An 11,777-nucleotide genomic window follows, 5' to 3' on the forward strand; every position below is an offset into this window, starting at 1 on the left:
CGGGTACTACTGACAGTGGCAAGAAATAGAAAAAACATATATGAATATTATTATAAAAGAAACTACATTTGACATCGTAATCCCTTTCGGGTACTACTGACAGTGACTAACTGTTCTCTTGCTTAACAATGTCATCCAACAATGCGTAAAAATGTTCCATGATGCAAGCCCGGAATGTTTCTTAGAAGGATTTGCAATTTCCTATAAAAGAAACATACCCCGTCCACTCTCGCCACAGAAAAAAATCAAAGGGAATTTCTTAGAGTGTTCAGAATTCCAGTAGCTAATCCCTGTTTTTGTTTGTTTATGTTTTTTTTTGTTTTTGCTTTTTTAATAACACACTTTTTTTTTTAATTTAGGGATATAAGGTTTGTTTTTATCTATATTCTGTGGATATTTCTTACATTATAATTCCTAGCCTTTATAGCGGTTGCTTGATCTTCAAAAAAATGAGATAATTTTTTTTTTTTTTTTTTTTTTTGCGTTCGCCATATTTTTCGCGCGCTTGGCTCCTTTCGGTCAAACTTCAGCATTGCTTTACAGGCTAATAAAAAATATAATTCTGGCACGTTTAAAGTTTCCTAGAGAGAAATCTCACAAAGTACATTAGATTGATTGAAAACCAGGATCACATGCAGTGCTTACTGATTAACTTAATTAAATCTATTGTATTGTTAATGGAAATCCTTGGAAACTGATTCTGTTACATGCAGCTTATAGTGTATACAAAAGAGAAATTCGAAATAAAAGTAGAGGTGTTAATCTGGTTATCTTGGCGATGTTCTCAAAGATATTATCTTTTACCTTTAAAAGGACTTGACGCCAAAACTTTACACACATCAGAAGGTAAGGCTTTGTTTTATTTACAGATTTTAAACATTCACAATAAATGCATTATATGTAATTTGTTGAGCGTTGTGTGCGAAATTTAACGACAATATCACAGCAAAAGTAAAAATTGAAATTCTATCTAAAAAAATACATTTGATTGAAGAGAACATTAAGTTAGAGCTAAATACAGATAAACTAAATAACTAATAAAGTGCAGTAACCCCTAAATGCCGCTTTCCATCTTTTCATCTTTAATTTGCTCGAATGAAATTCCGTATCATGTCTACTGTCTTTAGTGCAACCTGTTTGCAGGCAAAGGACTGATTTTGCAAACACACAATCCTATTTGACAGCGTGGCGCAATGTATTTGTTCTACAGAGGCGTACAACATACGTTTTTTTTAACCTTGTGTTGATTTATAGCTCTACATCATACCAACGCAGACAATCTAGTTTTTCTACTGCCAGTCTGCAGTCTTTTTAGTTAAACCATTTAGCGCAATGGGTAATAGCCTGCAAGCTTGACTCATCCAGAAACAACTATTCCTTTGATGGCAAAGTTTTATCAAAACGAATACAGTCGTCCTTTGACGATTCTACTCGACAAATTTAAGCGCTTTCTATACTCCTCCTGTTGTCTTTCAAAGTAATCGTTGGCGCCATGTTTGATGAGGTACTGTGCGCAGTCATAATGCTGGTGCTTGATAGCGGTGTGCAGGGGTGGCCAGCCTTCGAGATCAGGGGTATTCACACTAGTACCAGACTCTACTAACTCGATCAGTCGCTGAAGGTTACCCTCTAACACCGCGCGGTGTATCTCGGGAATGTCTGGGTCAATGTCTAGTGTTTCTCCCTCTAGTTGAATGTCAGGTATTTTGAGGTGACTGCTTGATTTATTGCCCCCTGGTCTATCTTTCGGTGACGATTTCGTGGTGTGTGTTGTTGTGTCCATCTCCAATTGCGGGAGCGATTGGGCCCGGTTACATGTTTTCAAGGTTAGCAAATCCATCTCTAAAAAGAAACAAATGTTTTCTTAGATTTTTTTTGTCTCTTTCATATAACCAAATATACGACTCCTAAAAAAATGTCGTCCGCGCAAAAAGGAATGTTAAGTCGAATAAATTACACAAGTAATTCTCAGTCGTTAAAGATGGTGACGAGTGCTTATAAATGAACTACACCAGCGATGCTAGCCTGCTTGCAGGCGGTACTCGGTGATCATCGCGGAAAACCCTCTCCGTTCGATGATCAGGCGCCATATTGTATTCTAAGCCGCACGGTTCCTTGGGACGAGCGTAAAAACGGACGCATGCGCTCGCCCCCATGAACCGTGCGGCTTAGAATACAATATGGCGCCCGATCATCGAACGGAGAGGGTTTTCCGCGATGATCACCGAGTACCGCCTGCGCTCGCCTCCAGGAACCGTGCGGCTTAGAATACAATATGGCGCCCGATCATCGAACGGAGAGGGTTTTCTGCGATGATCACCGATTACCGCCTGCAAGCAGGCTACAGCGATGCCAGAGCTATATATCGATATAGCTTTTAATTGCTGATTGTATGATTGATCCATCTTCTTCTGCATTCGGTTCAAATTTAATGAGACGCATGGTACCCTTGTATGGAAATACATCAATATGATATCGCCCAGTAAAACGACAAGGGCTACTTCGAGTGCTCTTACCCCCTCCCCCCTGCCTTCGCTGCTGACTTCGCTTCAAATACTTTCCTCTATGTTGCTCGTGGCTAAAATACCCATTTATATTGTTTTCGAAAGTAGTGACAACAATGATAACTCGATAAATTCATAATTTTCTATTTTAAGTATAACTAACGTTAGAGTAACATCTACAAAGTCTATTGTTCAATCGCAACTACGAACAAGTTTTTAAGATAAACATAACGAGATGTTTATGGGCAGTTTACATTGGCCTTTTTTCCTTCCATTCAATGCCATATGCTGAATGCCTTCAAGAATTTGTAACTTATTTTACTGAAAGAGGATATCAGTCTATGAAGTGGTTTCCTGAGATAAAGCACTTTGGCGTCTTCGGATAAATTATGAGAGACGGAATGATAATAACAAAATGTACTTACTTGTTAATACTTATACTTACCGAAAGTGCGATGCTCTTTTATAATAGTTCGAGATCAGCTAACACGCTATGCTTGTCAAAACAAGACTCCTGCGAATTGATTGATCAAGAGCCCAGAAAACAGTTTTCCTGCCCCCTCAGAATAGCAATGCTGAATAAACGTCAATTAGACAAAGCGAAAATAAATGACTCTCCAAGGAACTCGTTCAAAACAACAAAGACTTAATTAGAGGGGGACACTTTGACGAATCATTTCCCTTGTAATTGTATTTTTCACAGAACATTTTCAACAGGCCACAAGCACGAGTTCAACTGAGAAAATTGTTTATTTCGCCAACGCCTCAGGGTATTTGGGTTAAACGCTCAAAATTCTATTGTTCCAAAAACTTCTCGACGTCTTAATTTTATGCTTATGATAATTCATTTTGCTAGTCGTTAACTTTATTGGATTTTTTTTGGTATATTAATTAGAAATGTGTTCCCTTGGGATGGCGCTGGCGCCATTAACTAGAACGGACTCGATAGAATACAAAAGCACTCAGCAAGACAAGTGCTAGGAAATGTCTTCAGCTGTTTTAGGAATCTCTTGATCTTGAAGCTGTTCATCGCCTTGTGTTTTGCTAAAATGAAACATCGCCATTTTGCTTCAGGCGAAATGCATTGACGTCAACAGGTTATTGATACGAGCAAATTAATGGATTCGTCCTCGTGGCAATAATATAATGTATAAGAGAGTAATAGAAGCCTACAAAGGGGGGGGGGGGGGGGGGTCACAATTCTGAGGATGAGGACATTGCCACTACAGGCCATATTCTTATATATATGTTTCAAATACCGGGGGAGGGGAGGGGGGGGACGCCAAACCCCTTGCTACGGCCCTAAGCCTAGGTGTGTAAGCACGCGGAGGATTGTGGACATCTTTATATGGCAAGTATTGGTCGACAGGTACCACGGTTGTGCATTAGCGCTCTATACAAGTAGCGGGTGGGAGAGCTAAACTTATGCCTCCAACCCTTCCCTCCCTTCTCCCTTTGCAGGGCCAATTTACGTATTTTTAATAAGGCTGCACTGGATATAAAGTGCCCTATTAAAATTATATGGAATTCAAAATAATACATTCAAAAAGACTGGATGTGTATATCTCGCCTATCACGCTTTTTTCCTTCCTTCAAAAGCACTGCGGTCCGTAAGCAGCAAATTAACTTAATAAAGTCATTTACGTTTTAAAATATTCCATCTGTGAATTGATAGTCACTTTTTATTTCTTATTTATATATATATATATATAATATATATATATAATTATTATATTATTAATAATTATATATATATATATATATATATATATATATATATATATATAAAATGATGGTTGAAGGCTTTCATAGAAAGTGCTCAATACTCGAAAGTAGAGCGGTGTATAGTTTGTTTGGCGTGTTTGGCGTGTTTGGCGTGTCGGAATGATGCGGTGTGGTTTCTGTACCTGGTCTTGAAGCTGTTTTCAGTGAGCCCGACGTATGTTTCCGAGGTGTTGTTGTCTTTTCGAGTTACGGTAGCTTGGTAAATAACAGATGTCTGTAGGCAGTTTCCGGCTCACTGAAAACAGCTTCAAGACCAGGTACAGAAACCACACCGCATCATTCCGACACGCCAAACACAGAAACTCCACCGAACTCAGCAAACACGTCTGGACTCTCAAGGACAGCATGATTGAGTACTTTATTTCATGGCGCATTCTTTCTTCCCACTCCGCCTACAACAGTACCACTAAGCGTTGCAACCTCTGCCTCAAGGAAAAGCTGACGATCATCTGCCAACCCAAACTATCAACTCTAAATAAACGCAATGAACTCGTGTCCTCGTGCCGCCACAGAAACAAAGCCCTGCTACGAAACAATTAGAACTGTTAATCCCGTCACCGTTAAATTTTCGCGCTATCAATTTTTCACACGTTCCGCACTGTTAGTTTTCGCCCCGCATATTTAATATAACTCGCTATTGTTCCTCTTACCGCCTTAGCTAAAACTATCAGTCTATTATTATGTAAATTTCAATGTTAATAGTATATATACGATGGTAGGAATATTCTCATTAAATCCCCTGATGAGTGGGCAACCACGAAACAGACCTGTAGGGAAACCTATGTAGTTTGTATTTTTCTCAAACCAACACTATATATATATATACATATATATATTATCAAATATTCATATTGCCTTACCTAGTTGCAAGCTGTTTGACGCAATATCGCGATGAGTTTTATCGTGATGAGTTTTATCGAGACTTACTTGAGCCCACTTACTTAGCGACCGTCGTCGACTGGGAATTAAAATGATGTTTGCGAGATTGAAAATGCAAATATGAGGACCGGCCTGTTAACAAAATATTGCCGTTTACTGTACTTCCTTTACACTAGCCTGTAGTTGCAGGTGTGGCGTTGATCTACAGCGAAAGAAGTCTAATGTTTTACAGTAACCATGGCCATTTTTCTTCTAATTTAATCTTAAATTAATAGGTCATTATGTCTCCACGCTTTCGAAACATTCAAATGGCTTCGCATACGGGTATTTGTGAGCAAATTTCCGCCTTACCACGGTAATCTATTACCAGAGACGTTTGAACGCAAACGGGCCGTTTTCCAGATGATGTGTAGTTTAGGCGCGAAAGCGAGGCTTTTGCAGGTCGGCGATTGTTTGCAAATTTGAAGTTTTTGCTGGCTTCAATGCTAAAGCCTAATTAAACATTGTTTAAGGGACTTGAAATGCGGTTTGGCAAAATAAGTTACAAAATGTTAAAAACGCTGATTTCTAGAGCCTAATTAATGCACTCAAATCTCACAAACATAATCGATTTAATCAAGAGACCATGATATAAGAGAACTAATCCCCGTGGCCCATGATAACGTCCAAGAAAGCTATTTTTAGATTGCGCGAGCTTGTCAATCAAAGCATCCATATATGGTTCGTCGCTCCATATTTGGTTATGGGCACCACGAGCTAGTACTATTTCACACCAAAATTTTTCCCACTTCGTTCGCTACCTGTTTTTATCCTTTTAGCTGCTCTTCAAGGCTCATGATCACAATGCTACTCATGGGGTGGTGTCCTGTTATCTGTTAAGTTATCTAATGTTCAGTTATCTAAATGTTATATAAATAATTGAACGGGAAGACGTCGGAGAGACGGTGAATTTGGAGTTCATTCAAGATGCATCGTGCAGACTCCTAAAAAGTTCTTTTTCTCTGCAATTCGGTGAGATAGAATACCTAGGCATTCTCAGAGTCTATGTTATGTATTTTAATACAAGAAGGCCTTTATTTTTCTTTGATTTATAACATTTTTAAATGAATGAACTTCAATTTTTCACGCAAATGTTCAGAAATTATGTCACTTACATTCCCAGAAATAAGGGACATTAGCCAGCGGTTTCTCTGGGCTCACATTTTGCTAGGCCCGCAAGGAATAACAGCGGTATCACAAATAAAATCAAGATTCCGGCCAGCACAGGGACTTCCCTCTTGTTGTTACACTAGAAGTATTTAATCAGGTTGACTAAAATTTCAAATAAAAGTAGTATTAGCGGTATTTAAACGTGCAAGGGGCATCTCTGATTTGATACGTATAATGATAATGGAAGTGCGGCAGTCTTGCTGAGGTTGGAAGACATTATATGCGCAAATTAAAAAAAAAAGTATTTTAGAAAGGCTTTATGGTTCCCCTGTGTCTATCCCAGAAAGCCGTTGGGCCGTTTAAAAACAAAATGAAGAACGGACAAACGGAGAGAAGTTGTTCTTGCGGAGCGCACCATTTTCCTTGCTTAAGTCTGTATCTTAAAGACAACAATAATGGTTCCTGAACTAGGCATAACTACATCAGTTATCTAGTCGATTTACGAATTTCGAGTCCTGCACCTGTGATGCGGCGAACAGTTCTACCTTTTAAACGACTACTTTTATGCCCGATTTCAATGAAATTACAGAGAATGTATGGAGGATTGTATGCTCTCTAGCGAACAAAAGTGCAATGTCCAAGGAACAATTATAGGGCTTTCTCTGGCATCGATTGAACGGAAAGTGTACCACTCGAATGGCAAGGTTTTTTTTTTTTCGAGTCCTGCATCGTGAGCCTAAAATCTCTGAAACGAGAAAATTTGATAAATTGTGATGTCTCCCCACATTTCCTTATAGTAAATGGCAGCCATTTTTAAAATTGTATGTACACTATTACGCATGCGTGGCGGCCATGTTGTCTCATTTCTGGGAATGAAGAAACCCTTGTCACTGGAATAAGATTTACTTCATTATAAAGACTTGAAATCTTTTATTTGTAATATCGGTGTGAATATAATGGTATTAAGTTCTGGATGTATCTTTTTAATTAAAAGGGAATTGGAAGAGAATTGTGTTTTGTAAACATAGATTTATGATTGATTGTTGCGTTTAATTTGCGAATCAGCAGTGAAAACTTTTACTGGGGAAGTTGATCCCAGAGCCTAAAATCACGCACTTTTATGCATTTCAATGTCCCAGATTGGCTCCAGCGTACTCTATGGAAGATCATTTTTACAGCGTTCGTAAAAAAGGAAGGTATTTTCGGTCAAAAAGATTTCCAAAACATCCTTTGCCGGATCACATTGCTCAAGATGTGATCGCCCGTAAGACTCATGTTGCTAGGAAACGTGAGCGCTAACCAATCAGAGACGTATCTAAAAATAACTGCTTGTTCTAAAAATAGTTTTTACGGACGTCATCATTGGAACATACCCTAATACGGGGGATTCGTTCTTTTACATCATGGTCTCTTGATTCAATACTATACCATACCAAAGAAAGTCTCATCATACTCTCTTGACCATTTTCAATACAGATACTCCTGCTCTCGAATTATAACAAAGTTCCCCAAGGCCAAATCTCAGCCGCTTCTGCTCTGATAACTCGACCGTATTTCGTCGCCCATGTAGGCCCGTACGCAGATAGTTCGGGATTCAACTGTATTGCTACGGTCAACCCGTCAACACTTGGCGGGCCAACATTCATGGGATCAGCGACAGATTTTCAAACAGATTAATTGTTAAAAAGGAGGGGTAACTAGTCGATGAGCTGAAAGGAGGGCGGCTTTTCCATGGCCCCCTTGTTTACCCGGTGTTCTTTGTTGTTTTCTGTGGCATGACTCCACGCATAAAATGATAAAATACCGGGTAAACGCGTGCAAGCAGGCTAATAGATCAGGGGCTAAAGGGAGGGGGGGGGGGGGCATTCGACAGATAAGGGGGACCATTCGACAGATAAGGGGGACCATTCGACAGATAAGGGGGACCATTCGACAGGTAAGGGGGGCCATTCGACATATAAGGGCTGATGAAAACCATTTGCATTGACAGATAAGTGGCCGAAGAGGGACCACCCTAAAGATTAATGGCTGAAATTCGACAAGGGGGGGGCTGGGCTACGCACAGAAGGCAGGGGGGGGCTTACCTTACAAACTTCTCTATACATTCTTATGAATTCAGCCCCCTTTCATTGTCATGCATTTTCATATAATCCTCTCCTACCAAAATACACTGCGCCAAAATGAGTAACTTGCAGCTTATTGGAACACCAATACGGATCACAGTTTTTAGATCCTAATGATTATTTGTAAATTAACCAAAGTACGTGACGATATTATAACGAGCCCTTTCTTCTTTTGCTGAATAAATCATATTCCCCTCGTGTCTGAGCTCCTTGTTTAAACTCAGATCTACTCTGCCATAATACTCGTTTTCATTCGTTAAAAATGTTTGCTTTCGACTGCGGTAGTTCTCTGATGATGTCGACTTATTAATAACCTGGTAATCCCTTATGGGATATGAACAGATTAAGAGAGCGCGTGTGCATAAACATCAGACGCTCAACGAGGCGAACACACCAACAAAACACATTCTTCACGGACAACTCAATCAAAACCTTTCCTTCCAAAAGTTATCACCAAGCGTTTGGTATGTATAGACGCAAGTTTTGGTGTACTTTATAGATATAAAGCTCGGTTCATAGTAGTAGAAGTTTAAGTACTTGAAACTTGACCAGTTTTAGTCGAATATCTGGAAAACTTTTAACAAAGACCCTTAAATCTATCAGTAGTCTATCGCTCTGTGACCTTTGCTTTTGCTCTTTTGCGAAGAGCATCCATGACATGTGTTGAAGCTCCGCCGAATGTTATTGCTTGATTACTTGAGTATAACTTACATTGTTATGATGCATTTGTAAAATGTTTGAAAAACAAATTAGAATTTTTGCAACTACCATGATTCCTTCTATATACCTTATGAAACCATTGTGCTTTTGTATTTTTGTTGCTGAATGTTTAGAAACTTCGTCTTGTAAAAGTTTTATTTTATTTTCGTAACAAAAAATTGTAATTATGAACACACGCGAAAAACTTTTCGTCCATTTTTTCGAACATGTCAACGCGCGGAAATTTAAGAGTTTAAGAGATACTGAGTTCATCTTACAAAAGCTTTCTTGATGCAGTATTGTTTATGAATTCACGTGTCCTTAGTCTGACTTTGCCTTCTTTATGGATTAAAAAAATACAAAAGTTAAGGTTTAATTAATCCTCTGGTTATAAGTTTGATCTCTCCAAAAACAAGAGTGTCATTTTCCTTTGTCAAGTTTAGACAAATTTCCTCTTACAGTTTCTCATCCTTTAAATAACTAGGTTCCCTCTCTTTATCCTTTGAGCATGTATTTAATTCAATCCTTAGCGAAAATTACCTATATTTGTGCAGAACATCAAACAGTTTATAAGAAAAGCAAAAAGTAGGTATCTAATTTTCACTGACAAACATTGAACAATGGGGTTTATTCTTGTGAGATAAACCACAAAACCCGACAGAAATACATCTAGCTCATTTTCCTATAGATATTTTTATCTTTCAAAATTATGGTAACATCTAAATTTAAAAAAAAATGTGTTGCGCCAAATATGGTGTTATTGACACCAAGGTGTTATGATGGTTCGTCATGCCAATCATTTGCGTCTTAGTTTACATAATGACAGGAGGTCCGCATTGTGACAGGACAAAACACACCAGGCCGGCCGATGGGGACCGATAAAGCAATTATCCGAGCCTTGGCTCATGTTGTAGTGCTCGTATCCAAGGCCAAAATCAATCACAATATATAACACGTTTATCACAATAATTAGACTTCATTTGCTTGTCAATTCAGGAAGTTATAAACGGTCCTTGATTGTTAACATTGCTCTGAATTCCAGGCGTTAAAAAGGAAGTTCATCAAAAGACAGGACTTTTCGAGCTCGAGCATCGTGCTACATGGATCGCCGGCGTAAACATAGCTTGCAGGAGCAATTATATGCTCGGGAGAGAGTCTTAGCGGATATCAAAGAGAAAGAAGAGGCCAGAGGAGCGGAGGCTTCAATTCCCGAGGAATCTCAGGACTTGGAAATCCAAGATAGTGACTGCAAACGCGACGAAGAGCTGCCATTCTTGCACCGAGTGGTAGCTGACGGGAATTTGGAGCTCTTGACGCAACTTGTAGAAAATGGCACAGACATTAACGTGCGCGACCGCGAGGGATGGCCCCCTCTGCACACGGCTATTAAGACAGGGAAGTCGGAATGTGCAACTTTCTTACTAAAACACGGCGCTGGAGATATTTACTTTGAACTACAGAAAGCCCAGTATATGAAACGATTACAGACAAGTAAGAAGACCCGGCGGAAATCACACTGGATGTAAAAATTGCGGGTATTTTTTATTTTAGTACACGCGCTCTTCAAGGTCTAGTACAGTAATAATTGTTGTGGTACTGTACGAAGATTGTATTAGGAACGTGAGTTTTTGAAGACAGGAGGTCAAGGGGTTTATCTTGCATCAGCTATAAAAACAATCGGTACTTCAAGAGTCTGGTATTATAAGATCCTAATGAAAGCCGTGACACAAATACAGAGTTTGATTACTGATAATGATTCAAGATAGAGCTAACAGGAAGAGAGTGGGACACTTTGGTGGTTGATAACAATGAGCCGTGCGTTGAGCCACTTCAAACCTGCCAAACCACCACAATACCCCCATTGTGTTGTTTTCCAACAAGCATACCCCATGCCTTGATTCGGCCAGGCGTTAATAACTCAAGCACTTTGAAGAATGCGAGAAATATAATGTGTGAGAACATCATAAAACTACCATTATCAAAGTATATCGTCGTGAACAGAATTACATTTCCTACAGAATGACTAATTGTTTTGTTTTTGAATAAAATTTTGTTTTCGAGGTATCGCAGGACAAAAAGAAGTATCTCGAGTGCATAGTTATTGTAATAACCCAAGGTATTTATTTATGAACATCTCGTGAGATGTGAAAGTTTACCTTGTCAAAGGGTGTTTATTCGTGTGTTTTTCAAGTTACTTATATGTAAAATTTTAACATTCAGGCGTTTAAAGCTTGTTTCAGTATTCGAGTGACGGTCAGGCACATCATCTGCTTGAAGTTTTCTGCTGGTTTAGCGGGCGATGTTTTTTGGTAGCTAGAGTAACAAAACAGGATAGGATTGGAAACAAGAAGCTAAATTCAGCACGAGTTGCATGTTGCTTTCCCTGCTAGCAGAGGCCTCTTTTCTCTGTATTTCGCTGGATATAGCTTTTCCTCGCGAACTCCAGCCCAGCGAAATACAGAGAAAAGAGGCCTCTGCTAGCAGGGAACAGGTTGCTAAGGATGAAGCTTACACAGATGACTGAGTTGTTTAATCCATATATGTTTTGATTAAAGACAAAGCCCTCAGGACAATGAATACTCGAACATTCCGTATAACAACTCGCGCGTTCTCTTGAAATCCTGGGAGTTATATTCTA

At 39.2% G+C, this 11,777-nt stretch overlaps 1 protein-coding gene and 1 long non-coding RNA gene across 2 annotated transcripts; one reads left to right on the forward strand and one right to left on the reverse strand.

Moving 5' to 3' along the window:
• Positions 1 to 841: 841 nt before the first annotated feature.
• On the reverse strand, positions 842 to 3,648 carry LOC5514572. The gene is made up of 2 exons (XR_004296689.2): positions 2,950 to 3,648; positions 842 to 1,842 (listed from the first exon to the last, which is right to left on the reverse strand). It is a non-coding gene; the product is annotated as an uncharacterized LOC5514572 (long non-coding RNA).
• A 6,296-nt stretch (positions 3,649 to 9,944) lies between these two features.
• On the forward strand, positions 9,945 to 11,712 carry LOC5514582 (ankyrin repeat domain-containing protein 49). Its single transcript, XM_032384255.2, has one exon. It carries the CDS (start codon positions 10,240 to 10,242, stop codon positions 10,663 to 10,665), a length of 426 nt encoding a protein of 141 aa, XP_032240146.2. The 5' UTR covers positions 9,945 to 10,239; the 3' UTR covers positions 10,666 to 11,712.
• Positions 11,713 to 11,777: the final 65 nt, after the last annotated feature.

This window comes from Nematostella vectensis, chromosome 6 (genome assembly GCF_932526225.1).
Source record: "Nematostella vectensis chromosome 6, jaNemVect1.1, whole genome shotgun sequence".
NCBI classification, from domain to species: Eukaryota; Metazoa; Cnidaria; class Anthozoa; order Actiniaria; family Edwardsiidae; genus Nematostella; species Nematostella vectensis.